This window comes from Hyperolius riggenbachi, chromosome 10, assembly GCF_040937935.1.
Source record: "Hyperolius riggenbachi isolate aHypRig1 chromosome 10, aHypRig1.pri, whole genome shotgun sequence".
Classification (NCBI taxonomy): Eukaryota; Metazoa; Chordata; class Amphibia; order Anura; family Hyperoliidae; genus Hyperolius; species Hyperolius riggenbachi.
Window position 1 is genome coordinate 184642239 of NC_090655.1, and position 25099 is coordinate 184667337.

At 42.1% G+C, this 25099-nt stretch overlaps 1 protein-coding gene across 7 annotated transcripts in view; it reads left to right on the forward strand.

Annotated features, from left to right (window-relative positions):
- The window catches only part of KAT6B (lysine acetyltransferase 6B), a 220997-nt gene that overhangs the window by 123662 nt on the left and 72236 nt on the right, over positions 1–25099 (forward strand). For all 7 annotated transcript variants that reach the window (XM_068255372.1, XM_068255375.1, XM_068255371.1 and 4 more), the window contains exons 8-12: positions 3989–4113; positions 4950–5065; positions 8604–8745; positions 13565–13726; positions 19168–19261. In XM_068255372.1, coding sequence (XP_068111473.1) covers positions 3989–4113; positions 4950–5065; positions 8604–8745; positions 13565–13726; positions 19168–19261 — 639 coding nt within the window. The remainder of the gene's footprint in view (positions 1–3988; positions 4114–4949; positions 5066–8603; positions 8746–13564; positions 13727–19167; positions 19262–25099) is intronic.

Below are 25099 nucleotides of genomic sequence, written 5' to 3' on the forward strand. Positions count from 1 at the left end.
GTTAACAGATCTGCTCTCTATTGCAGTGAGCAGAACGCATGATTTGTGTGGTGCACTATAAATATAGACACTAAACAAAATTCTGACATGTCATATATAACAAAACTATATATTCTGTTAATCAGTGTAGGATTTTAGGTATTGTATGGAATACTTTTTCAATTCTGATTGCTTTGGGCAACCTTGTTAATCGTCATGATTTTCCTGTATAAATCGTTCGTTGTTGCGACAAAAAATGTCAGTTAAATATATCATATAGCAGACACACACAGTGATATTTGAGAAGTGAAATTAAGTTTATTGGATTTACAGACAGTGCGCAATAATTGTTTAAATAAAATTAGGCAGGTGCATACATTTTGGCACTGTTGTCATTTTATTGATTCCAAAACCTTTAGAACTAATTGGAACTCAAATTGGCTTAGTAAGCTCAGTGACCCCTGACCTACAAACATAAGTGAAGCCAAATATGAGAGAGTATTTAAGAACGTCAATTATAAGTTTCCCTCCTTTTATTTTTGTCTGAAGAGTAGCAACATGGGGGTCTCAAAACAGCTCTCAAATGACCTTAAAGGAGTTATCAGGATATTTTTATCAAAATAAGCACTACTTACCGGGGGCTTCCTCCAGCCTCAAGCTCCCAGCCTGCGCAGTCCGCTCCGGTCCATGTGGCGGTGATTGACCTGGAGGTCGGCCTGACTTTATCGCCTGGGACCGGGACGGAGCTGCGGTGAACGGCTGCTGCGAGGGACATGCTGGGAGCTTGGGGCTGGAAGAAGCCCCCGGTAAGTAGTGCTTATTTTGATAGAAATAGCCTGATAACTCCTTTAAGACAAAGATTGTTCACCATCATGGTTTAGGAGAAGGATGCAGAAAGCTGTCTCAGAGATTTCAGCTGTCTGTTTCCACAGTTAGGAACATATTGAGGAAATGGAAGACCACAGGCTCAGTTCAAGTTAAGGCTTGAAGTAGCAGACCAAAAAAAATCTCAGATAAATGGAAGCGACGAATGGTGAGAACAGTCAGTCAACCCACAGACCAGCACCAAAGACCTACAACATCATTTTGCTGCAGATGGAGTCACTGTGCATCGTTCAACCATTTGGCGCACTTTACACAAGGAGATGCTGTATGTGAGAGTGATGGAGAGGAAGCCTTTTCTCTGCCCACAGCACAAACAGAGCCACTTGAGCTATGCTAAAGCACATTTGGACAAGCCAGCTTCATTTTGGAATAAGGTGCCGTGGACTGATGAAACTAAAATTGAGTTATTTGGGCATAACAAGGGGTATTATGCATGGAGGAAAAACACAGCATTCCAAGAAAAATACCTACTACCTACAGTAAAATATGGTGGTGGTTCCATCATGCTGTGGGGCTGTGTGGCCAGTGCAGGGACTGGGAATATTGTAAAAGTTGAGGGACACATGTATTCCACTCAGCATCAGCAGATTCTGGAGACCAATGTCCAGGAAGCAGTGACACAGCTGAAGCTGTGCCGGGGCTGGATCATTCAACAAGACAACTACCCTAAAAACTGCTCAAAATCCACTAAGGCATTCATGCAGTGGAACAAGTACAATGTTCTGGAATGGCCATCTCAGTCCCCAGACCTGAATATAAATGAAAATCTGTGGTGTGAATTAAAGATAGCCGTCCATGCTCGGAAGCCATCAAACCTGAATGAACGAGATGTTTTGTAAAAAGGAATGGTCTAAAATACCTTCAACCAGAATCCAGACTCTCCTTGGAACCTACAGGAAGCATTTAGAAGCTGTAATTTCTGCAAAAGGAGGATCTACTAAATATTGATTTAAATTTTTTTTATTTTTTTTTTGGTGCCTAAATGTATGCACCTGCTTAATTTAGTTTAAACAATTATTGCACACTTTCTCTAAGTCCAATAATCTTCATTTCACTTCTCAAATATCACTGTGTGTGTCTCCTATATGATATATTTAACTCACTTTTTTGTCATAACAACCGATTTTATACAGGAAAACCATGCCGATTAACAAGGTTGCCCAAACAAACTGTTGCACCCATATATATATATATATATATATATATATATATATATATATATATATATATATATATATATATATATATATATATATATATATATATATAATTCACTGTTCCAACACCATATCCTCAAGGCCTACTTACAGTACAGATTTTTCATAAAACCACAAACATTCACAGCTGAGGTACTTGTCTCAGCAAAGCTGATTAACTGGCTCTGTTAATTTCCACAAAATATGCACTGTTGGTAGGCCTCGAGGACATGGTTAAGGGACACTGCAAATATGACATGCCAGAGGGAACAGACACAACGGAGACACTTAAAAGAGCTGGCAGATCCACATAAAGTTAATCTTTATTGGGTTTCATGTAAAAGAAATGGCCAACGTTTTGGAGCCACGCAGGACCCCTTTATTAAGGCAATGCCAGATACTACACATCGCTCTCTGCGAGTGTTTAGAGGAGCCAGACTCTCACTTCCTTTGCAGGAACTTTTGCACAGCAGCAGACAGATTTTTGCTGCAGAGCAAACATTGCCTTGATAAAGGGGTCCTGCGTGGCTCCAAAACGTTGGCCATTTCTTTTACATGGAACCAATAAAGATTAACTTTGGATGTGCCAGCTCGTTTATTTGTTGAATACTGCAGAGAGGGTGTCATCCCTCTTTCCAGCTGTTGCCCACCCCTTAAAGACTATGGGTTTGATACTTTAGTGAGTGTGAGACAATACTACCAATGTGATACAACGGAGACACTATGACAAGAGGATCGTGCCATGGTTGTTTAATACATCCTTAGTCACCATGCAAGGTATGAATCTGGTATTGTAGACTCAGTCTTAGATATAGATTAACAACTGTAACAGTAAATTGAAGATATTTGATAACTAGGCATGAACAACTATATAATTAGATTTCAAGCCATTCCTCAGAATTTTGAGCTACAAAATCCCTTCTAAATGTAATATACATTTTTTTTCCACCTAGGTCAGACAAGTTCCTTAAAGGACCACCATAGTGAAAAAATGCAAAATGTAAAATATATATATGTACACCTACTTGTAAGAAGATTAAATGCACTATGATTTACGATGGGCAGTGACATTTGACAGGATATCCATTTCCTCATGGAGTAGTATCTGTATCTCTCCTTTATTCTTTCCAAAAGCAATCCATGGAGTGGGTCTATACAAAGATGTTGGGCAACTTGCCTACTAATTTGCACACTATTTTGGCAGTTGAGCTGAACATCTGTTGTTCAGTAAGTGCTTTTGAAAAGAGAGAAAACCCTGAGAATACCCCATGTGGATATGAGACTAAAAAAAAAACTGTCATGTTTACTGCCTGTTGTAAGCAACAGGAACATAGGAGGAAAGTAAAATGCATTTAAAGTAGGAGAAATGTACTTCTTAGACATGTGTACACAGATAATTAAGTTTTCAATCCTTCATGATGGTGGTCCTTTAAATGCTCAGAATGTGGCAGGACTAAAAATGGAAGAACACTTATACATTTAGTTCATCTGGTCATCTTGAAGTCCATCATAATGTTCATAATATAAATTATGTAAAAGAAAAGACTGCATTATTTTTTGCAAGTGTACAGTTCAGAGCGCACCGTCAAATTCAATAGATAGTCATAGATTTGCTGTGTTAACTTTTTGTTCTTGGATGTAGCATTTATAAGAATTTTGGTGCTTTAACAGTACTGTTAATACTGGAGATACTGCTGCAATAAAAATAAAACCTGGTTATTACCAACAATTGTGTATTGTCCTTCTTATCATAATTACAATAGAGATGTGCAGAAGGCATGTCAATTTAAATAAAAAAGGAAGTTGGTGTGTTTTCTTTATGGCAAGAGCTTTGTTATTAGTATGCACAATCTGTCTATTTCCATGTGAAGCAGAATACTTTAGAAACCTCCTGAAGTTTTCAGTGGTATTTCTGCTTTAAACATCAGATGCTGACACAAAGGTGAATATTAAGCAAGAAAGGTGGGATGTGATATGTATCCCAGAGAAGCCAGACTTTGTTACCCAGGAAGATGTTGACCTTTTCAGGAAAGCACGAGAGTTGTCTTTCGAGGTGAGTGTTTCCAAAGTCAAGCTGATCTTTTGAATGGAGTGCTGTTGTGCAGTGCCTTTACTATATTTATTTTGTGTTCCTGAAATGAGTGATACCTGCCATCTGGTGCATGGAGTCCCAGTACCCCAGTTTGCTTGGTGCCATGCTGAGGTCATGCAGCACTGAAGACAAGCATTTCGTTCAGAACCTTTGTCAAGATGAAGATAAGAAGTTTTAAGAAGATGGATGGAGAGTAAAGCTGTCCCCACACCATAAAGCGTAATCTTGCAAAGAAGTGATTGATTCACTAAAACCGTTGCATTTATGTAAAAGCTGGCTCTACAATTTTTAGATTAATAATTTTCATCACAATTGCTTTTTTACTATTGAATGCAAATTAATAACTGAACAGAACAAACTGACAAATGTAATTGTAAACTCAAATCGACTGGAAAGGAATCCTTTTTAAAACCTTTGAATTCTTTAATTTCTCTTGAAATCAATTGCATAAAGCAATCCCAGTCAAATCATCTGTGTAAGACCACGCTGGGGTAGCATATGACAATTGGTATGTTCAAGGATATGTTGCGATCGAGAAGTCAGAGGACTACATGGCTTTGAGCAATACCTTCATTTACTTTACACTTTCGTTTATAGTTTTATTTTTTTCAAGGTCTTAATTTTAACTGAATATGCATTTGTGGCTAAGATGTTTAAAGTCCTTAGCAGGAATCGAAATATCGTCAAGCACAGCAAAATACTTGCACAGATCCAAATGGTTATACATTTAATATGTTCAATCATTTCAGTTTATATATGTTATTTACTTATTTTTGTTCTACTTCTGTGCGGGATAGAAAATAGGAAGTCAAACAATTGATGACCATACTGGCCGTTATCCTTCGGTTATTGAGTTTGGAAAGTTTGAAATACAGACCTGGTACTCCTCGCCTTATCCACAGGAATATGCAAGGTCAGTGCTATGGGATTTTGCTGGTTGTATACTGTAACTGCTCAATCATTTGTTTAAATTGAGTCTGAAGTTAAGACAAACTTTGATAAACAATTGCATGCATACAGTGTTCACCGCGCATCACTTGTTCCATGTTTTGTTATGTTACCTCTTCATTCCAAAACTAGTAAAATGGCCCGCCCGTTTGAAAACAGGCGCTAGGTCCCCCCTCTGCCCCCCGCCCACACACACACACAAAATGCGTGCACAGGCGCTTTCCGATTGCCCATCCACCATCACTGACCAAAGTATATGCACACAGGGCGATGTTGCTTGCTTGGCAGTTGGAAAAAGCTGTTATTCCCACAATGCAATGAGGTTCAAAGACGGCAAACTGTCAGGTCTGGAAGCAAGGACACACACACACACACACACAGGGACATGGGACGCAGAGACACTTAAAAATTAAGGTAGCCATACACTGATCAATTTGCCATCAGATTCGACCAACAGATAGATCCCTCTCTGATCGAATCTGATAAGAGAGGGATCGTATGGCTGCCTTTACTGCAAACAGATTGTGAATCGGTTTCAGCATGAAACTGATCACGATCTGTGGAGCCTCTGCCGCCGCCTACCCGCCAGCTATACATTACCTGCTCCGGCCGGCGCAACTCCCCCGGTCTCCACTGTCTTCTTCTCCGCGCTGGTCTCCGGTCCGGCTGGCTTGGTTCACTGAACTTCCTGTCCAAGGGAAGTTTAAACAGTAGCGTGCTCTACGGTTTAAACTTCCTGCCGGGACAGGAAGTTCAGTGAAGCTGGAGCCCAGAGCGGAGAAGAAGACAGCGGGGACCGGGGAAGTCACGCCGGCCGAAACAGGTAATGCATCTCCGCTGTATGCCGTCGGTCATCGGGTATTCGAACGCCGCTATTAACGCACTCTCGACCCACAGGCTATCAAGAAAAATCTTCCGCATGGACGGATCGATAGGAATTGACGGGAACGATTGATTTCGGACAGAAATCGATCGTTCTGTCAGCGTTTGCGCAACGATTTCACAGCAGATTCGATCACAGTGATCGAATCTGCTGTATATCGGTGGGAAAATCGTTAGGTGTATGGGCCCCTTTATTATATAGGATGAAGTGCTTATCCTGAAGCCACTTGTTTGATATCTTGACTATGTGCTTAGGGTTGTTGTCCTGCTGAAAGATGAACCACCGCCCCAGTCTGAGTTTAAGAGCGCTCTGGATCTGTTTTTCATCTAGGATGTCTCTGTACTAGTGTTGCTCGGATACCCCGATCACAGATTCAAGTGATCATGAGTCTTCCCACTTCCGAATAGGTCATGATCACAGGTAGAAGCGTAATACCGATTGGAATGCAGTTTCAGGTCGAAATTCTGCATTGAATCCGGAATCATGAGTCGGAATTTGTGATTTCCCACTGACTTGAGCAGTTAATAGCAAAGCCCCCTTACATGCAAGAAACGCCAAATTTGCAGGGTATGTTAAGTAGAGCAGTGGGAATAAGTGGAAAAACACTTTTTCAAAAAGACCTTATAGTTTTTGAGGAAAATCTTTTCTTTTTTTGATTTTTTTTTTTTTTTAAGTTTCAATAGGAAAAAAGGTATACATTTAAATGCGGCAAATGGCAGATAATGTAGCAAACCTAAGAGTAGTATACATGTACATATATCAAAAGGAAAAACCATGAATTTCATTACAGGGTTTCCAGGGGGTCCATACACAGTGCATATGGACCCACTGGAAACCACTCCGATGCTTTGGCCAGGGATCGCTATACAGCCGCAATATGACTGTATAAAGATCCCTGGCAACTTTTTCTATTTTTCCAAACTTTTTTAGAAAATAAGACATGGGGTCCCCCCTCCCGGGCCTCTTTAACCACTTGTCTCCCATGCAGGCTGAGATAGCCAGAATGCGGTGCACCGACCGAGTTGGCGGGTTTTTAAATGACTTGTGATTACGGCTGGTATCTGAATCACGAGTCAGATTTCAAATGCAATCACAAGTGCATTCGAAACCGGCATTCGTGATCGTGGGCGACCACCAATGCCAATTTCGACCTCGTGATTGCAAAAATCTGCTCGGAAATGTTTCTGTAACCTTCCCCAGATATGTGCCTTGAGACAATTTGGTCTCAGAGGTCTACTGACAATTCTTTTGACTTAATGCTTGGTTTGTGCTCTGACATGAACTGTCAACTGTGGGACCCTATATAGACAGGTGTGTGCCTGTCCAAATCGTGTCCAATCAACTGGTGAATAGGGCTGCTCAAATCCAGATCCGGGAGAAACCTGGATAGTTGCTATCCGGATATCTCCCAGTAAGCCTGGGCGGGGGGGTCAAGCTTACCTGTCTGACGTCTTCTTCGTCCGTCCCTGGCGCCTCCCACAATGCGGTCCACGTGGCGGTCACGTGACTACAAACACTTCCTCCTCCTGGGTTGGAGGAAGTGTTTGTAGTCACGTGATGCGCATGGACCGCATCGTGGGAGGAGCCAGGGACGGACGAAGAAGACGTCAGACAGGTAAGCTTGACCCAGCCCGCACAGGTTTACTGGGAGATATCCGGATAGCAACTATCCGGGTATCTTCCGGATTCGGATTTGAGCAACCCTGCTGGTGAACTCCAATTGCTGTTGAAATATCTCACGGATGATCAGGGAAACATGATGTACCTGAGCTCAGTTTTAAACTTCATGGCAAAGTCTGTGAGTACTTATGTATATGTGCTTAATTTTTATATTTTTGATAAATTTGCCAAAACCTCAAGTAAACTTTTTTTTACATTGTCATTATGGGGTTTGGTGTGTAGAACTTTGAGGGGGAAAATGAGCTAAGCCTATTTTGAAATAATGCTGTAACATAACAAAATGTGGAAAAAGTGATGTGCTTTGAATACTTTACAGATTGCACTGTACAGTCTCTGTAAATAGGATTTTTCAAAAATATTGTTTTGAAGATCACTCTGTTTATATATTGGCCTCAATTCACTAAGCTTATCTCCTGTCTTTAATAACTCTTCTAGAGTTGTTACCATGGTGATAAGGCATGTAGTATTCAGGAAACATTTTACCTCAGGCAAACCTAAAGTTAACTCTTCTGTCTTTGTTAACTCTTTAATCCTTAAAATAACTCCAGAGTTAGACAGGCTGTTCATTAACTGCATGTGAAAATAACTACAGAGGAGGTAACTTAACTACAGAGGAGGTAAATTAAGTACAGAAGAGGTAACGTAAGGAATGAAGAGATAAGGTAACTCTCTTACCGTGTGCAGGTACGTTTTCTCTTGCCTTATCTCCAGCATGATCTTAGTGAATTGAGGCCATTGTGCCTTGACACTTTATTCCTATTTTTGTATAATGATTTGCATATTCAACAATGGTGCGCTGTGGGACACCTCATATGCTCCTTCCAGCCTGAATTGCAAAGCCCTTCTGTTTTAAGAAGGCATAATTCTGTTACATAGCATTTTTGTAAAAAGCTCAAAAGATCTTGCTTCTGCTTTTTAGTGTTTGTCTCTTTTTTATTAGATTACCAAAGCTTTACCTGTGTGAATTCTGTCTGAAGTACATGAAGAGCAAGACTATCTTACTACGGCATTTAAAGAAGTGTGGCTGGTTCCACCCTCCTGCCAATGAAATCTACCGGAAAGATGACTTGTCAGTTTTTGAGGTGCGTATACAAGTATGGTCTTTAGTAGGATAATTTTAAAAGAAATCTGTGTCATGAATAATAAGTATCCATTTGTTCTTATCCATTCTTCACAGCTGTTTCTTTTAAGTTAAACCTGAACCAGAAAAATGTGAACCTACTTTTAATTCTGATTTATTTGTGCTGCTGTGACATATGTCACAGCACCATCTGCACCTTACAGCGCCCCCCTGTGGATCCCGCTTTGCCTTCATCTCCGACTGAGCAGAACGTCGAATATGGGCGGGGCAGGAGTAGCAGTTCCTCTCCCTTAGCTTGTCCCTAAGAACTCCCCGCTAATGGCTCCCGACATCAGTGTGTATAACTGCGCACAGCACAGAAGAGCAGCGACTTGTGTGCGCTTAGGCACGGAGATTGCTCTCAGAACGATAGTACACTGATACCCGTGTACTATCATTCTTTGATTCATCTCTAAGCACACAAGTTGCAGTCGGAGATTACGGCTGGAGGCGCTGGTAAGTGCGAATGGCACTGTGACATTCGCACTTATGTCACAACGCCGCACGTAAATCAGAATTAAAAGTAGGTGCAAAATTTTCCGGTTCAGGGGAACCTTTTAACTACATTTTCCTTACATGATCCTATCTTTGCCATGTTCTGCATACCTACATAACATTATTTTACCCATGCACAGTGTCATCTCGGCTTGCTCACCAGAACTGTGGAATGTGCTTTCTCTGTTTGAGTGCTGTCATCTTTCTTTGTGAAACTTATGAAGAACTTGGACATTTTAATTGGCTTAGGGACTGAGTAAATTGATTTTATATTTTTGAAAATTGTAATTAACCTTTAAAAAAAAACTGCGTAAATGTATATGATGATGACGACCCCTTCAACTGTGTACCTAGGAATTCGTCTTGGTTCCCATCCCGGATTACATGCGGCCAGTGGGAGAGGACAGTGTAGTGGCAACACATGTGGTCCGGCTGTAGCCACGGGCAGATATGGGTTACCAGCTTAGTTTATATGGGGAATGTATCCGCTTGTTCAGCATGATCAGACTGCACAGAAGTGCGTCCCACTTACCGCAACACATCCCACAGATCTGTTGCAGACTGTCAAGTGTGAATGGCTCCTATATATAAAATAAGAGCCGTTCACTGTCAATTTTGGGATGAGCGGAGAATGGACAAAAAAAATGTCCATTCTTGGCTCAAGCGGGATTACAGCCTTAGGCTGGTTTCACAGTGGGACGTTAAAGTCCCACGTTACAGCAGCCAGTAACGCAGCCTAACTCACAGCACTGTAAAATAAATGTGCTTGTTCACAGTGCACACGTTGTGTTACATAGTAACGCAGCACGTTTAAACAAAGTGCTGCATGCTGTACGTTATACTGGGCTAAGCCACGTTAGACTGTTTGCACATGCTCAGTAATGCTGGAGGAGGAAGTCTCCCCTCCTCCTCCGCATCCAGCCACATGGCTAATTAATATTCACTGCACTGTGGAGACTCGTGGTGGAACTGTAGTGTTGTCCGGATCATGAACGAATCGTTCATTTGATCCGGCTCTTTTTTGTGAGTCGAATCATCCGGATCATCACAATGAAAGATTCGATTCACAGTGGATGTCTGTCTGGAAGAAACAAGAACATACAGAATGTACAGTGCAGGGAAAGTCCTGTCCTGCTAGTCATTTCACCCAGTCTGCTTCCCTAGTAAAATGATTCAAATGATTCGGTTCAAAGATCCGGATCGTTTCAATGATCCGAATCCTTAAAAAGATCCAGACTTCCTATCACTAACCTGGAGCGGCTGCTTTGAGAGCTGCATAACACGGCTCAATCTGACGTCCAACTTAAACACCACCATACGTTGCATTAGGGGCATGTTATGCGACCTTAACGTCCCCTAAAATGCAAAAATCAAGCACCTCATACCCCCAGAAGATCTGCCAACCTTAGTCCACGCCTTCATCACATCCCGATTGGACTACTGCAATGCTCTACACTGGCCTTCCAAAAAAGGTCTTGTACCGCCTACAGCTGATACAGAATACTGCTGCCAGACTGCTAACCAACCAACCAACCCCGTCACTGCCACATAACGCCAGTCCTGCATTCCCTTCACTGGCTACCTATAGAATGGAGGGTCCTATTCAAGATCGGCCTACTGACATTTAAATCCCTGAATAATCTAGGCCCTGGATACATGAAAGATATGTTACAGCTGCGTAGCAATCCCCGCATTCTCAGATCCACAGGTTCTAATAATCTAGTCATACCCAGAGTCCACTTGGAAACTTTTGGTCCCAGAGCCTTCTGTCATGCTGCCCCTACGTTTTGGAACTCCTTACCTCAACAGATCATGACAGCCCCATCCCTGGACGTGTTTAAATCCAGACTGAAAACCCACCTGTTCAGTCTGGCATTTGCAGAAATATAACTTTTGTTGTGTGAATACTTCATCCTACTAATTACTGAATCTGAGAGAGCCTAAGCGCTTTGAGTCCTATGGGAGAAAAGCGCTATAGAAATGTTAATGTATTGTATTGTATTAACGTCTTGGTGGGAAAGTAGCCTTAAGGCCCATACACACAGCGTACAAATGTCTGTACAAACACGTTATGGCTGTCATTCCTCATCAGTGACAGTTGAGCTTTTATGACTAGTACCCAACTACAGAGCAACGGTCACTTGCATAGCTGACTTTTTAACACTTTCAGGCAGAAAAAGAACACAGCCTAGCTGTTTGTAGGCTTGGCACTGTAAATGTTATCTCATCGTGTCACACATCGGCTCAGGTACACCTTTAGAACAATTGTGAAAGCTGATATTAATTGGGGGATGCTTTTTTTTAAGCTTTTTGGTAACTCAATCTATTTACTCAACATTAAGCTGTGGCCCGTAAATGGAAACCATGGCAATCAAATGCAGTTGAAGGAAAATTTAAGGCATACTGTAAACAGTTGGTTAGGTATGGTAATGGTTAATACAATTATCTAAACATTAAAATATAGAATAGATATATCTTGTGCTCTTTGCTGGCGCTCTGACTGTAAAAGCTGTACGCTTTAGAGGGGTTTTTGCTCTCAGTGCTACTCCAGTGGTTGGGTAGTGCCAGAGCTGTAGAACGAACAAGGAGGAGGAGCACGCCAATAGTGCGTTGACCTTTTTATTTCGTAGAAAAACGCATACAAATTGCACTTGAAATTTAAGTTGTGAAGCATGCGTTTCTCAGGCCGCCTAACGTCCACTCTGTGTTACTCAAGCCTGGCAAGGGCAACAATGATGTTGGTGTGAAGGGACCGGTGGTGGGCAGAATGTTTGCGTGAGCATGAATTCTCTTGTCACAACACGTTTAATCGCTTACCACACCTTCATCAGGTCCTTCATCCTTTGCAGAAAAATTTCTAAATGATCAGCTGCTTTCTGGCACAATGAGGTGTCTCATACTATAGCTGCTCGTCGCCAACATTCCTTTAACCTGCTCAACTGACCTCCATTTTAGGATTTTGAGGTTTGATGATCAAATATATTCTCACATGATAATACTTGGAGCAAGCAATTGGTTGTTGGGTCAACTCATCTCATGTTCAGAGGAAGGGGTGCCAGGAAATAAGATTTGGGTGTTCTTGGGTTTGTTAATAAGGATTGAGGGGTGTGGATAGCTGTCACAGCCAGCACCTGATTGTAATTGATATTGACTGAAAGAGTTTCTCCTTTGCAAAATTCATAAAGTTTGATACAAAGTAGTATATATCAAATGATCAATGACCAAAAAAAAATCTTAAAGGTGCGCCTTCCTTTTCCATTGTTATTGATTGTTGTAGACTTGGTAAGCTGGGAAAAATTAGCTCTTTCACAGTTTGGCAGAGTAGAACAAAATACAGTTTCTAGCCTGTGTTACAGTGCAAATGACAAGATGGCAGTTTTTGTTTTCTATATAGTTCTTGATGCTGGTATGACATGGTCATTTCCATTATTAAGGTGGACCTGAACTCAGAAATTAATCTCCGCTCTAAAAAATGCGCAACATCATAACCTTTAAAGAAAGTCTTTGTTACAGCTAATACACATCCTCCAATTAATCAGCAGTTTCTTTCTGCTTTCATGGGAAAAGCCATATTATCATGTGCTTTCAAATGAGCTCTCTGCCTTGGCAGTCACCTGACACAGGGGGAATTAGACAGGCTAAACTCTCTAAGTACATGCAGAATAGTGCATTTCTATAGGTTTTCATTATGTCCAGTGCAAAAGTTAAAGTCCACTTTGTTTAAATGTTCCCCAGATGTGGACCATTTCCTGGCTTTCATAAAGGGTAATCCTCTCCTACAGTAGATGGGAAAAGAAAATACAGTCAAACACAATAAACAGGTGCCTATTACAGCAATACCATTTATATTACCCAGAGGTTTTACTTAAAGGGAACCTGAAGCAAGAGTTATATGGAGGCTGCCATATCTATTTCCTGTTCAACAATACCAGTGGCCTGGCAGTCCTGCTAATCTTCTTGGCCTCAGTTTCTGCATTACAAACCTGAAACAAACATGTATCTTTTTTTTAGAAACATCTGATGTGCATGCTTGTTCAGAATCTGTAATAAAGTATTAGAGGCAGTGGATCAGTGGTATTGTTTAAAAGGAAATAATTATGGCAGCCTCCATATCACTCTCCCTTCAGGTTCCCTTTTACAGATTATTTAGGAATATAGTATCAAGTTTTACCTGACCATTAGTGTTTTATGGACCTGATTAGGTTACTGTAACTGCCATAGTTGCTATTCTTTCCTCATAGATTAGTTGTGTTTATAAAAAAAAGTCTTTTGTGTTGTCACTCTAGGTGGATGGAAACCTAAGCAAAATCTACTGCCAAAACTTGTGTTTGCTGGCCAAGCTGTTTTTGGATCATAAAACATTATATTATGACGTCGAGCCATTCCTTTTTTATGTTCTTACCAAAAATGACAAGAAGGGCTGTCATTTGGTTGGATATTTCTCAAAGGTAATCCTTAATCCTTTATTCTAAAAAGCAGTGAGTTGAGCTAAATGATTGTTTTAATCTGTAAATTGAGTCTCATAACCATGCTTTTCAGACGCAGTACACATTGATTTTAAGAAGGCTTTGTTGTGCAGTGCTTTGGAGTAAATTGGTTACAGTTAACTAAAGTCAAAATTGAGCAAGGCAAATGTTTTAGGTCCTAAGCACACTTCTGCGTTGCTGATCAGATTTCAACAGTTTGTCTTGTGTGATACACAGGGATGTCAGTGCATAGACCACCCTATCTGATGGACACGCTGATGCAATGCTGCACATACTTTTGAATGCAACACACAGTTGTCCCATTCAGCATAGTTAAATGAGGCAGGCCTGCAGTGGTGAGTAATACAGGTGCCATGTGTTTGTGTAAAACACACAGCCATATGCATTGCTAAGTGAAGTGCAGGGTTCACAGGCCCAAAATGTAAATTCTTTACTTTTGAGTACTGTACATAAAAGAACATTTGAAAGCATTCCCTGCCACGGTGTCCTGTCTGTTCAGCAGAGAAGGTTGGGAGTACAGTGAAGAGGCCAGGCAGAATGCTTCTCCTGGGAGGCAATGACTACATTTGCTGATTACCAGAGCAGTACAAACACTTAATTTGCTCTCTGCATTGAGGCTAGTTATACACCAGTATGTTGCGTTTATGGGACGTTATAGGGCACATAACGTGCCCCTAACGCAACGCCTGGTGCTCTCTGGTGTGGACGTCGGAGTGAGCCGCGTTGTGCAGCTCACTCGGGCGTCCATGATGCCGTGATGCGTACTCTTGGACGCATGCGGCATCACATGGTCCCGCCCGGCCAATGGCCGCACAGAGCGGCCGCTCCAGGAAGTAAACACTGCACGTCACTGAGTGCAGTGAATATTAATTAGCCATGTGCCCGGCCACTCTCTCCTCCTCCCCAACATGACTGAGCATGTGCAAACAGTCTAACGCGGCTTAGCCGCGGAGAACGCACAGCATGCAGCACTTTGCTGCATTACAATGTAACGCAACGTGGGCAGTGTGAACAGCCCACTTGTGTTATTTATTTATTTATTTGTTGTATTTATAAAGCGCCAACATATTACGCAGCGCTGGACATTAATTTAGGTTACAGACAATATTTAGGGGTGACAAACAGCAATATGACAATACAGGAATACAAGAAAACCAGATCACACAGCACAGTATGAGTACAAGGTAATGCTTAGTCAGTCACTGGATGGGAGCATGGAGTTAGGCAAGTTAGGTTCACTCAAATGCATAGCATGGGTGCACAATAATAGAGGTGCATGATCAGGTAGGACACAAAAGGAGTGAAGACCCTGCCCAAAGGCTTACAATCTAGAGGGAGAGGTAGGGACACGAGAGGTAGGGGACCAGAGTTCGGCTGTGGGTTTAGAGCAATTGTGAGGGGTGGTAGGCAAGAGTGAAAAGGTGAGTTTTGAGGGCCTTCTTGAAGGTGTTGAAGGAGGGGGCTGCCCTAATGGGTGGAGGTAGGGAGTTCCAAGGTGTCGGAGCGGCTCTTGAGAAGTCTTGGAGGCGTGCATGGGACTGGGTGATGCGGGGGACGGTCAGGCGAAGTTCATTGGAGGAGCGGAGTGAGCGGCTTGGTGTGTATCTCTGAGTGTTACATTTCTGTGCGTTGGGGGAGCGTTACAGGCTGCACTAACGTGCGCCTGTAACGTCCCTGTGTGCAAGAAGCCTGAAAGTTAACGTTTTAACATACAGGGAATGCTTTCAACTGTTCTATGTAGGTAAGTGTAGGTGTTTTAAATTTTATTTAAGGGAGTTTAATTCCAAAGGCAGTTATAAATCAGTAAGACAGCTATAACTTGTGGTTGTGGAAACTAGCCCCTTGCACGCTGTGTACTCCCCTTTTTCCTTGCATAGCTTGTTCTTCTCTTTACTTCTGCGCTTCTCTTTACCCCATGCACAGTGATTGTAACTCTCTTCCTTATATTGCATTTGTCGCCAACTCTTACCTGCTTCTTTTTTACTCGTCACATAATCTGTGACAGCCTCTTCCCCTGCCTTTTTTCATTTTGTACCCTGTAGTTCCCTTTTTTCCTATTACATATTAGGTGCTCCTCTGTCTCCTTTGGAGAGTCTGTCTTCCTTTTTCCTCTTGCAGAGCCTGTGGTTTTCCATCACCGCATTGCCATTATTCCTGATTTCTCTTTTCTGTTCTTAATGTGCACTCTTATTTCCCTCCGTTTTAACATTTGCTTAACGTTTTTGGCTGACAAGTGTATTTCATTGACCAAAATTCACTATAGCACACAATATAAAGCAGACTTATCGCAAAAAATGTTGAGTGCTCTTCCAGCCTACCTTTTAGTACTCCTTTTAGTTTTGTTTTGGGTTTTTTTCCCTTGCTAAGTGCTGGCAGTGTTTTTTAAGTAGTTATAACATCTCTTCTGTGAAAAAAATCAGGAGAAAATTGGGTACTATATTTTACTTACCTCAAGTCAAATTGTAAAGGTAATACCTGGTACACACTAAGCAATTTTGCTTTCAGATCGACTGAAAATTTCCCATCATTCAATAGTTTCCAACCTGTCAGATCTGCTTCTGAACCACAAATGGATCGATTTTGAGATCATTACTGGATAAAATCGTTCCCTTTTTCGTTCAGAAATAGATTGGACATTTTTGGAAATTTTTGAACAGGAAAGTTTCCTGGCGATCTAATGGGAAAATAGCATTTTGTGTACCAGGCACTATGGAGAAAAACAATCATTGATTTACCACTTCCGTACCAGCAGTCTCTGGCCCCTTAAAGGGAACCTTAACTGAGAGGGATATGGATGTTTCCTTTTAACCACTTAAAGGGAACCTTAACTGAGAGTGATATGGATGTTTCCTGTTAAACAATACCAGTTGCCTGGCAGTCCAGCTGAGCTTTGTGACTGCAATAGTGGCTGAATCACACACCTGAAACAAGCATGCAGCTAATCCAGTCTGACTTCAGTCAGAGCACCTGACCTGCATGCTTGTTCAGGGGCTGTGGCTAAAAGTATTAGAGACACAGGATCAGCAGGCGATTCAGGCAACTGGTATTATTTTAAAAGGAAAAATCCATATCCTTCTCAGTTTAGGTTCCCTTTAAGGACTGCAGTCATAAAACCCCTTAAAGGGACACTTAAGTCAAACAAAAAAAATGAGTTTTAATCACCTGGGGCTTCCAATAGCCCGCTACAGCTGTCTGGTGCCCTCGCCATCTCCCTCCGATCCTCCTGGCCCCGCCGGCAGCCACTTCCTGTTTCGGTGACAGGAGCTGACAGGCTGGGGACGCGCGTGATTCTTCGCGTTCCTGGCCACAATAGCGCCATCTATGCTGCTATAGCATATACATACATATCATATACCATATAGCAGCATAGAGGGTGCTAATGTGTCTGGGAATGCGAAGAATCACTCGCGTCCCCAGCCTGTCAGCTCCTGTCACCGAAACAGGAAGTGGCTGCTGGTGGGGCCAGGAGGATCGGAGGGAGACAGCGAGGGCACCGGACAGCTGCAGGGGGCTATTGGAAGCCCTAGGTGAGTAAAACTCATTTTTTTTTGTTTGACTTAAGTGTCCCTTTAAGGACCAGACACTTTTTTTCCATTCAGACCACTGCAGCTTTAATGGTTTATTGCTCGGTCATACAACCTACCACCTAAATGAACTTTACCTCCTTTTCTTGTCACTAATACAGCTTTCTTTTGGTGCTTTCTGATTGCTGCTGTGATTTTTAGTTTTTAGTATATTCATCAAAAAAGACATGAATCTTTCTGTGCTGACATTTTTCAAATAAAGTAAAATTTCTATATAAATTTTTGTCCAAATTTATTGTGCTACATGTCTTAGATAAAAAAAAAATCCAATAAGTGTATATTTATTGGTTTGGGTAAAAGTTATAGCGTTTACAAACTATGGTGCAAAAAGTGAATTTTCCCATTTTGAAGCATCTCTGACTTTTCTGAGCACCTGTCATGTTTCATGAGGTGCTAAAATTCCAGGATAGTATTAATACCCCCCAAATGACCCCATTTTTGGAAAGAAGACACCCCAAGGTATTCCATTAGGTGTATGGTGAGTTCATGGATTTTATTTTTTTGTCACAAGTTAGCGGAAAATGACACTTTGTAACAAAAAAAAAGTTTCCATTTCTGCTAACTTGTGACGAAAAAAAAATGAAATCTGCCACAGATTCACCATGCCCCTCTCTGAATACTTTAGGGTTTCTTCTTTCCAAAATGGGGTCATTTGTGGGGTGTATTTACTGTCCTGGTATTTTGGGGGGGGTGCTAAATTGTAAGCACCCCTGTAAAGCCTAAAGGTGCTCATAGGACTTTGGGCCCCTTAGCGCACCTAGGCTGCAAAAAAGTGTCACATGTGGTATCACCGTACTAGGGATTGTAAGGTGGAAATAAACTCGCCACCCGTGTAAAGCTGATGGCGGGGAGCTGTGGGGGAAAACCCAGTTCTCATAGGGTGAAAAGTCCTGCAACCAATAGAAATTCAGCTGGAAAGGTGACCCCCCCTCCTCTGTAGGCCTAATTAAAATTTGGCCTACTGATGCACAGCCTTTGATTTGCATGCGCTGATATTAAAGGCTTGATATCTCAGTACTCGTAGCTCCTACACACTCCACATGACTATATTTGTGCCAAATTGCAGCCCCACAACGCTGCTTGTTCCTGAGATAGGGTATATAGACAGTATCTTGTGAACCAGTAGGGAAAAATGTGTGAATTAATAAATAAAAAAAGAGGGGGGTACTAGATCTAGATCCTCTGCACTCGCATAGCTTGCTTGTTTGCTTTGCTTTTATCCACATGGCGAGAGTTCTGCTCCTTGCCCACCTACCCTGAAAATAAGCCCTATCTGGAATTTTGGGAATGCTTGAAGGTTATCAGCTGTGTGCAGGGAAGACAGGGCAGGTGCCTGATCAGTACAGTAGCATACTTTTAAATCCATGAACATCACAGTACAAAAGAACAGGAAATGTTCTGCCGAGAGACACTTCCTTATAGAAATATAAGACATCCCCTCAAAATAAGCCCTACCACATCTTTTAGAGCAAAAATTTATATAAGACACTGTCTTATTTTCGGGGAAAGACGGTAGTCTCTCCTAAGTGCAGAACATGACTGCTCATTACTGCCAGAAAATGAAGGGTCGGTAGTACTAGTTTGATTCTTGAGTCTGGCTAACCTAAGGCTTATGGCTGTATGCATTGCAGCCTGATGGATCAGGATTGAATAAACTGTATAATAGTTTTTTTTATGATTCATAGAATCGCATGAAGCATCATTCTAACAAGATGCACTGTTTTTTTTTGTTGTTTTTTTTCTTTTCTACAAATGTTGTGGAAATGTTCTATGCCTTTTTGTTTAGTTGTGATTTCATCCAGTTTTATTTTCTTACAGGAAAAACTTTGCCAGCAGAAGTACAATGTGTCCTGTATTATGATATTGCCTCAGTACCAACGGCAGGGATTCGGAAGGTTTCTCATTGACTTCAGTAAGTTTATTTCTTGCAATTGATTCTTTCAGGTACTTTAAATTGATTCTTTCAGGTACTTTATTCTCTCAATTAAGCCATAAGGCCCAGTTGACATTGTGTCTGCTGCCCTGCTTTTTGATGTGCTGGACATCAGATTTAAAATGTATAGGTCAAAGATTACAATGATTTTCTACAGGCCACTTCACATCTACCTGTTTCACATTTGCAAAAAAAAAAAAAATCCTACTGCACACATTTTTCAGTCCATGGAAAGAAACGGTGGACATAGTTGCAGTCAATTATAATGTGGGACAGTGCGCTTTGTGTCCATTGTAAAGGATACAGATTACAAACAAATACACTGGCCATGAAATAGGTCAGTACTAATTTGGCCAAAAATGCATGCTGCACAGTGCATACATAAAAACATAAGATTTACTTGCTTATTACACACTGTACATGTTGCAGACATACAGTAGCATCTATAGTGTGAAAGATGCCTACATTTTTGTGTGCACCCCCCCCCCCTCCTCATTTCTAGTACACAAGTTAGCCAGTTTGGGGCTCCTCTGCCTATATAATATATTATGGACAAGGGGCCGCCTGCTATACAAGCTGCGGCCATAAGTAATGGACGCGGACCAAATTTCCACTTACAGCCGTTAATCAGTTATTGAAATAGGCACCAATATCAGTGCCCAAAATTCCATGCTGCCTCTGACACCCAAATCACCTGATTCTCTTTGAATTATCTGCCAGGGGGTTTTATTTGGCTTGTGATCTGACTAGTGAGACACTTCCCTGGAAAGGATTCTCATTGGTCTCATTAAACTAACAGGTTGTCCCAGTAGGAGATTTATAGATGCTTGTGGCAGGTCTGTTTGTTTCAGTATTGCTGCAGAACTTAATTTTATCAGGTGTTTATCAATCAAAAACACCCTTCAGGATTACGAATATAGAATTTTTTTTCTAAGGTTTTTTTTTGTTTGTTTTACAATGCTTTATGTACGTAACATTAGCAAAACAATTAAAAAAATTTGTTTTTTTTAAAGAAAGCTCAAAATCTGCCTTTTTATTTTATGAGTGTAGAAAGGGTTAACACTTTTTGCATTTTTATGGCTGCATCTGTCCCAATTTAGTATGTTTTCCTATCAGAAAATAGAATGTGTTGTCAAGAGGTACAGTGACAGCTATTGGGGTTTTGCGGAAAAGTTGGTATCCATATCATGTATGGGTGCTGGAATGAGTTTAACCCGTTCTAAAATGATCACAGCGATGTTCTCTCCACCCCAGTTATGCTGAATTTACGGTAGCTCTACTACTTTAAAGCAAGTGTAGTGAGATTAGTATGTAGGCTATAACTACAAAGACACTCTAATGCTGATCTGTGTGTTGTAAGGAGTGTCAACTGATAGCACACTCCTAAAAGTTCCACATTTGAAAATGAGCTTGTCAGGAATATTCACTAGAAAACTGGTTGTTGTAGTCAATGTTTGGGTCAGCTGGATAGCGTATTGTTAAGACTGATACCTGTCATGTGGGTTTGAGCCTTTGACCAAGGTTTGAATGCTGGCTCAAGCCATTACATAACAGTAAGAAGTCTTTGGGCAAGGCTCTCTAATGATCCTGGTCGCCTGTGGAGTGTGCCTTAAGTGGCTGTAGCTGTGGTGCTTTGAGTCCACCAGGAGAAAAGCATGATATAAATGTTGTGTTTGTGTGACAAACACCCGCCAAACTTCTTGCTTTGCCACAGTTGCCATTCAAATCTCATCCACTAGAGGCTTCTGAAGGTGGATACACTGTGAGCAAAGTAAATATTTAAGATTGGGTGGTGTGCCCATACATGATACAGTTGGTAGAAAATTATCGGTTTGTGCTGGAAATCAAGGTTTTTGCTACCACCACTCTCCATTTTTGAAATGAGGTGGAGAGACTTCACACTAACTGACTTAATAGGAAGAAAAAGTTATTTGTAACCTAACTAGCAAGCAACAATTTATTCAACAATTTATTAGGATAAGACAATGCGGTAGTGTGTCTCTTCTGAGGACAAAGTTCTAACATTGATCAGAATAATCAGATAACAAGGCCAAAACTGATTAACCACTTAAAGAGCACCAGAGATCATGTAAAGAAAAGCTGTTATACATACCTGGGGCTTCCTCCAGCCCCATGCGCGCTGATCGATCCCACGCCGCCGTCCACCGCTGCCCGCAACTACGAGAACCGGCTCCCCGCTCTTTCGTCAGTCGGACTCAGTCTAGCATAGCAGAGGTACGCTCTTTGCGTATCTCTGCAGCATCTGCTGGAGAGATACGTAGAGGGCGCACTTCTCCTGCGTAGTCTGGCTCCGATGACGACAGCGACGGGAGCCGGTTCTTGTAGTTGCAGGCAGCAGTGGACGACGGCGTGGGTATCGATCAGCACGTATGGGGCCGGAGGAAACCACAGGTATGTATAACCGCTTTTCTTTACATGATCTCTGGTTCCCTTTAGGGACTGCAGCCTTAAAACCCCTTAAGGACCAGACCCTTTTTTTCCATTCAGACCACTGCAGCTTTAACGGTTTATTGCTCGGTCATACAACCTACTATCTAAATGAATTTTACCTTCTTTTCTTGTCACTAATACAGCTTTCTTTTGGTGCTATTTGATTGCTGCTGTGATTTTTAGTTTTTATTAAATTCATCAAAAAAGACATTAAGACAAAAATGTTTTTAACTTTTTGTGCTGACATTTTTCAAATAAAATAAAATTTAGCGGAAATTGATATCCTTTTCCACTAACTTGTGATAAAAAATAAAATCTTCTATGAACTCATCATACACCTAACAGAATACTTTGGGGTGTCTTCTTTCTAAAATGGGGTCACTTGTGGGGTTCCTATACTGCCCTGGCATTTTAGGGGCCCAAAACCGTGAGGAGTAGTCTGGAAACCAAATGCCTCAAAATGACTGTTCAGGGGTATAAGCATCTGCAAATTTTGATGACAGGTGGTCTGAGTGGCCGAATTTTGTGGAACCGGTCATAAGCAAGGTGGCCTCTTAGATGACAGGTTGTATTGGCACTGAAGTGCAGGAAGCGCAGGATGTTCTCAAATCGTGACCTGGACATGGCAGCAGAGAACATGGGCATGTGATGTATTGGGTGCGTAGACCAATAAGACCTCAATACATTTTTTTTTTACTAGACCCATGTTAAGGAAAAGGCCCAAAACTTGGAGTGGTTTCCACCGAAAAGGCTGGGCATGCTAGCTTCTCGGATTGGCAGTTGCGTATTGTGTGGCATAACAGTTGGTCTCAGCCACAATTAAGTCGTAGAGATCCACGGTGCAGAACAGATGAAAAAAGTCTAGGGCCAATCCTAGATTATCTGTCTCCACCTGGACTCCAGACTGGGCAGCGAAAGGGGGCAGTACGGATGCGGCAGAACCAGGGGATTGCCAATTGGGATTTGCCAGCACCTCTGGGAGACTATGGGTAGTACAGGCCCGTTTTGCTGGTGGCTGTGACTCTGGTCTTAATGCATGTGCCACCGAACCAGTTTCTACTACCATGCTGGTGCTCGCCACTTCACCAGGGTCTATGGTAGTACTGGTGCTAGGTCCTGGAGATGCTACGCTGCTGGTGCATGCCTCACCAAGAAAACTCGGATGAGTGCTAGCACCACTCTGCTGCCCTTGAGTCTGATCCTGCGGTCCAGTGACATGGGGTGTGGTACGCCTGGCTCTAGCCGGGACCTCAACCTCGTCATGGCTATCGGTCAGAGAGCCACTGCTGTTCACCGGTTCGTATTCTGACCCGGATGATTTGTCGGATGGGACTTCCCAATCGCACTCACCCCACTGGGCCAGAATCTCAGCGGCCTCTTCAGCGGAATACCCCTTTTTTGCCACGGTGGACTGCTAAATTTAGGGAGTATTTTAGGGAGACTACCCTTGAAAAAGAGCACCTACCTAGTAAAAGGGAGTACTTGTGAAGTAGAAAGCTGTGGTCACTGAGTTTTGATTAAAAAAAATCAAAACTGATCTTTACAGCGCTACAGCTATTGTACAGTGTCTTTTGCAGTGATCAGAAAAAAAATTCTGTCACTGCGGTGGGGCGGGCTCAACACAAGTGCAGCGAACGATCAGGCCTGATCGGTCAGACACTGCGTTCTTAGTGTATCTTAGTGACCCTAATATAGATCTGACTGCGATCAGTAATGATCACTTACAGATACTATATAGTAGCAATGCTGATTAGCGACAGTGATGATGCTAATCAGCAACTAATTAGTGACTGCGGTGTGGTGGGCTGGGTGCTAACTGACGCTAACTACCCAACGAAGGGCCCTAGCTAAATAACTGGCCTAACTGTTAACACTAGTGATATTAAAAAAGTGACAGTTTTCACTGATCACTGTTTTTAGATCACTAGGATAGTGACAGGGGGGTGGGAGGGGGGGGGGGTCTGTGGGGGATCTGAGGGTGTGCGCAGGTGATCAGAAGCCCGCAGGGGGGCAGATTAGGGCCTAATCTGATGGGTAGGAGTGCTAGGGGGTGAAAGGAGGTGATTGATGGGTGTCTCGGGGGTGATTAGAGGGGAGGATAGATGCAATCAATGCACTGGGGAGGTGATCGGGGGGGGGGGGGGTCTGAGGGTGTGGGCGGGTGATTGGGTGCCTGCAAGGGGCAGATTAGGGTCTGATCTGATGGGTAGCAGTGACGGAGTGACTGGGTGATTAATAGGTGATCAGTAAGTTATTACAGGGGAGAATATATGCAAGCAATGCACTGGGGAGTTGATCAGAGGGGGGGTCTGAGAGTGTGGGCGGGTGATTGGGTGCCTGCAAGGGGCAGATTAGGGTCTGATCTTATGGGTAGCAGTGACAGGGGGTGATTGCTGGGTGATTAGAGGGGAGAACAGAAAAAAAACATGAATTATGAAATTTAGGTTATTTTAGAAGCTGTGTGGAGAGAAGCTGTGATAACATTAGAGGGGATCTCCTTTGTTAGCTGGCAGAAGTCTAGAGGTGCAAATCCTGCAGTCACCCAGTCTGGCATAAGTGTGGTACAGTAGTTCTGCAGACAGCATTCTTTGGACAAAGCTCTTTTATTAGTTTGCCAAAAACTGATTTATGGCCAATCAGTGGGGGGCTGATAAGCTCTGAGAGCTTAAAGCTAAGTAACACTGTGTTCTGCTGAAAGTGATAGCTGGAAAGGACTTTGCTAGGTTGTGGCATTGTAATTTTAAAATTATGCGTTCAATATTAATTCGATATTGAGAAAAATGCAAAGGTGTCAGTGTTGTTTTGATTATCACCATTATCCACAAAAGTAAGGAAAAAACAGAACTCGTTCTCAAGAACTCAACTCTGCGGCCTCCCTGCCAACCATTTAGCCCCATTAGTCTATCATGAACTCTGCTGCACGACTCATCCACCTCTCCTCCCGCTTCTCCAGCCCAATCCCCCTCTGTCAGTCCCTTCACTGGCTCCTGAATCCTGAAAGCTTCTGTAACTGTTTTCACTTAAATCCAGATGGCAAGATTTTGTATTTAATCACGACAAATGTTTTCATGTATTGGTGTCCTGGATTTTTATTTCGACATAAGCAACTACATATAGTGTTCATAAGTCTACCTCTACCTTAATAAATTAGTTAGTAATACGAATTAGAAAGGAATCAGGTGAGATTGGCTACACTAATTAACTGTCCTTGATGTTACAATGTAAGCTGGGCATTTTTTTTCATTAGTTGAATTAAGATAAATGTGACAATAAATCTGCTTTTGTGAACTGATACAAATATTCATACTAGGCTCAGGAGATTGAGGCATGCATAACATGAGTGATAAGGAAGAGATCTGCATTGCG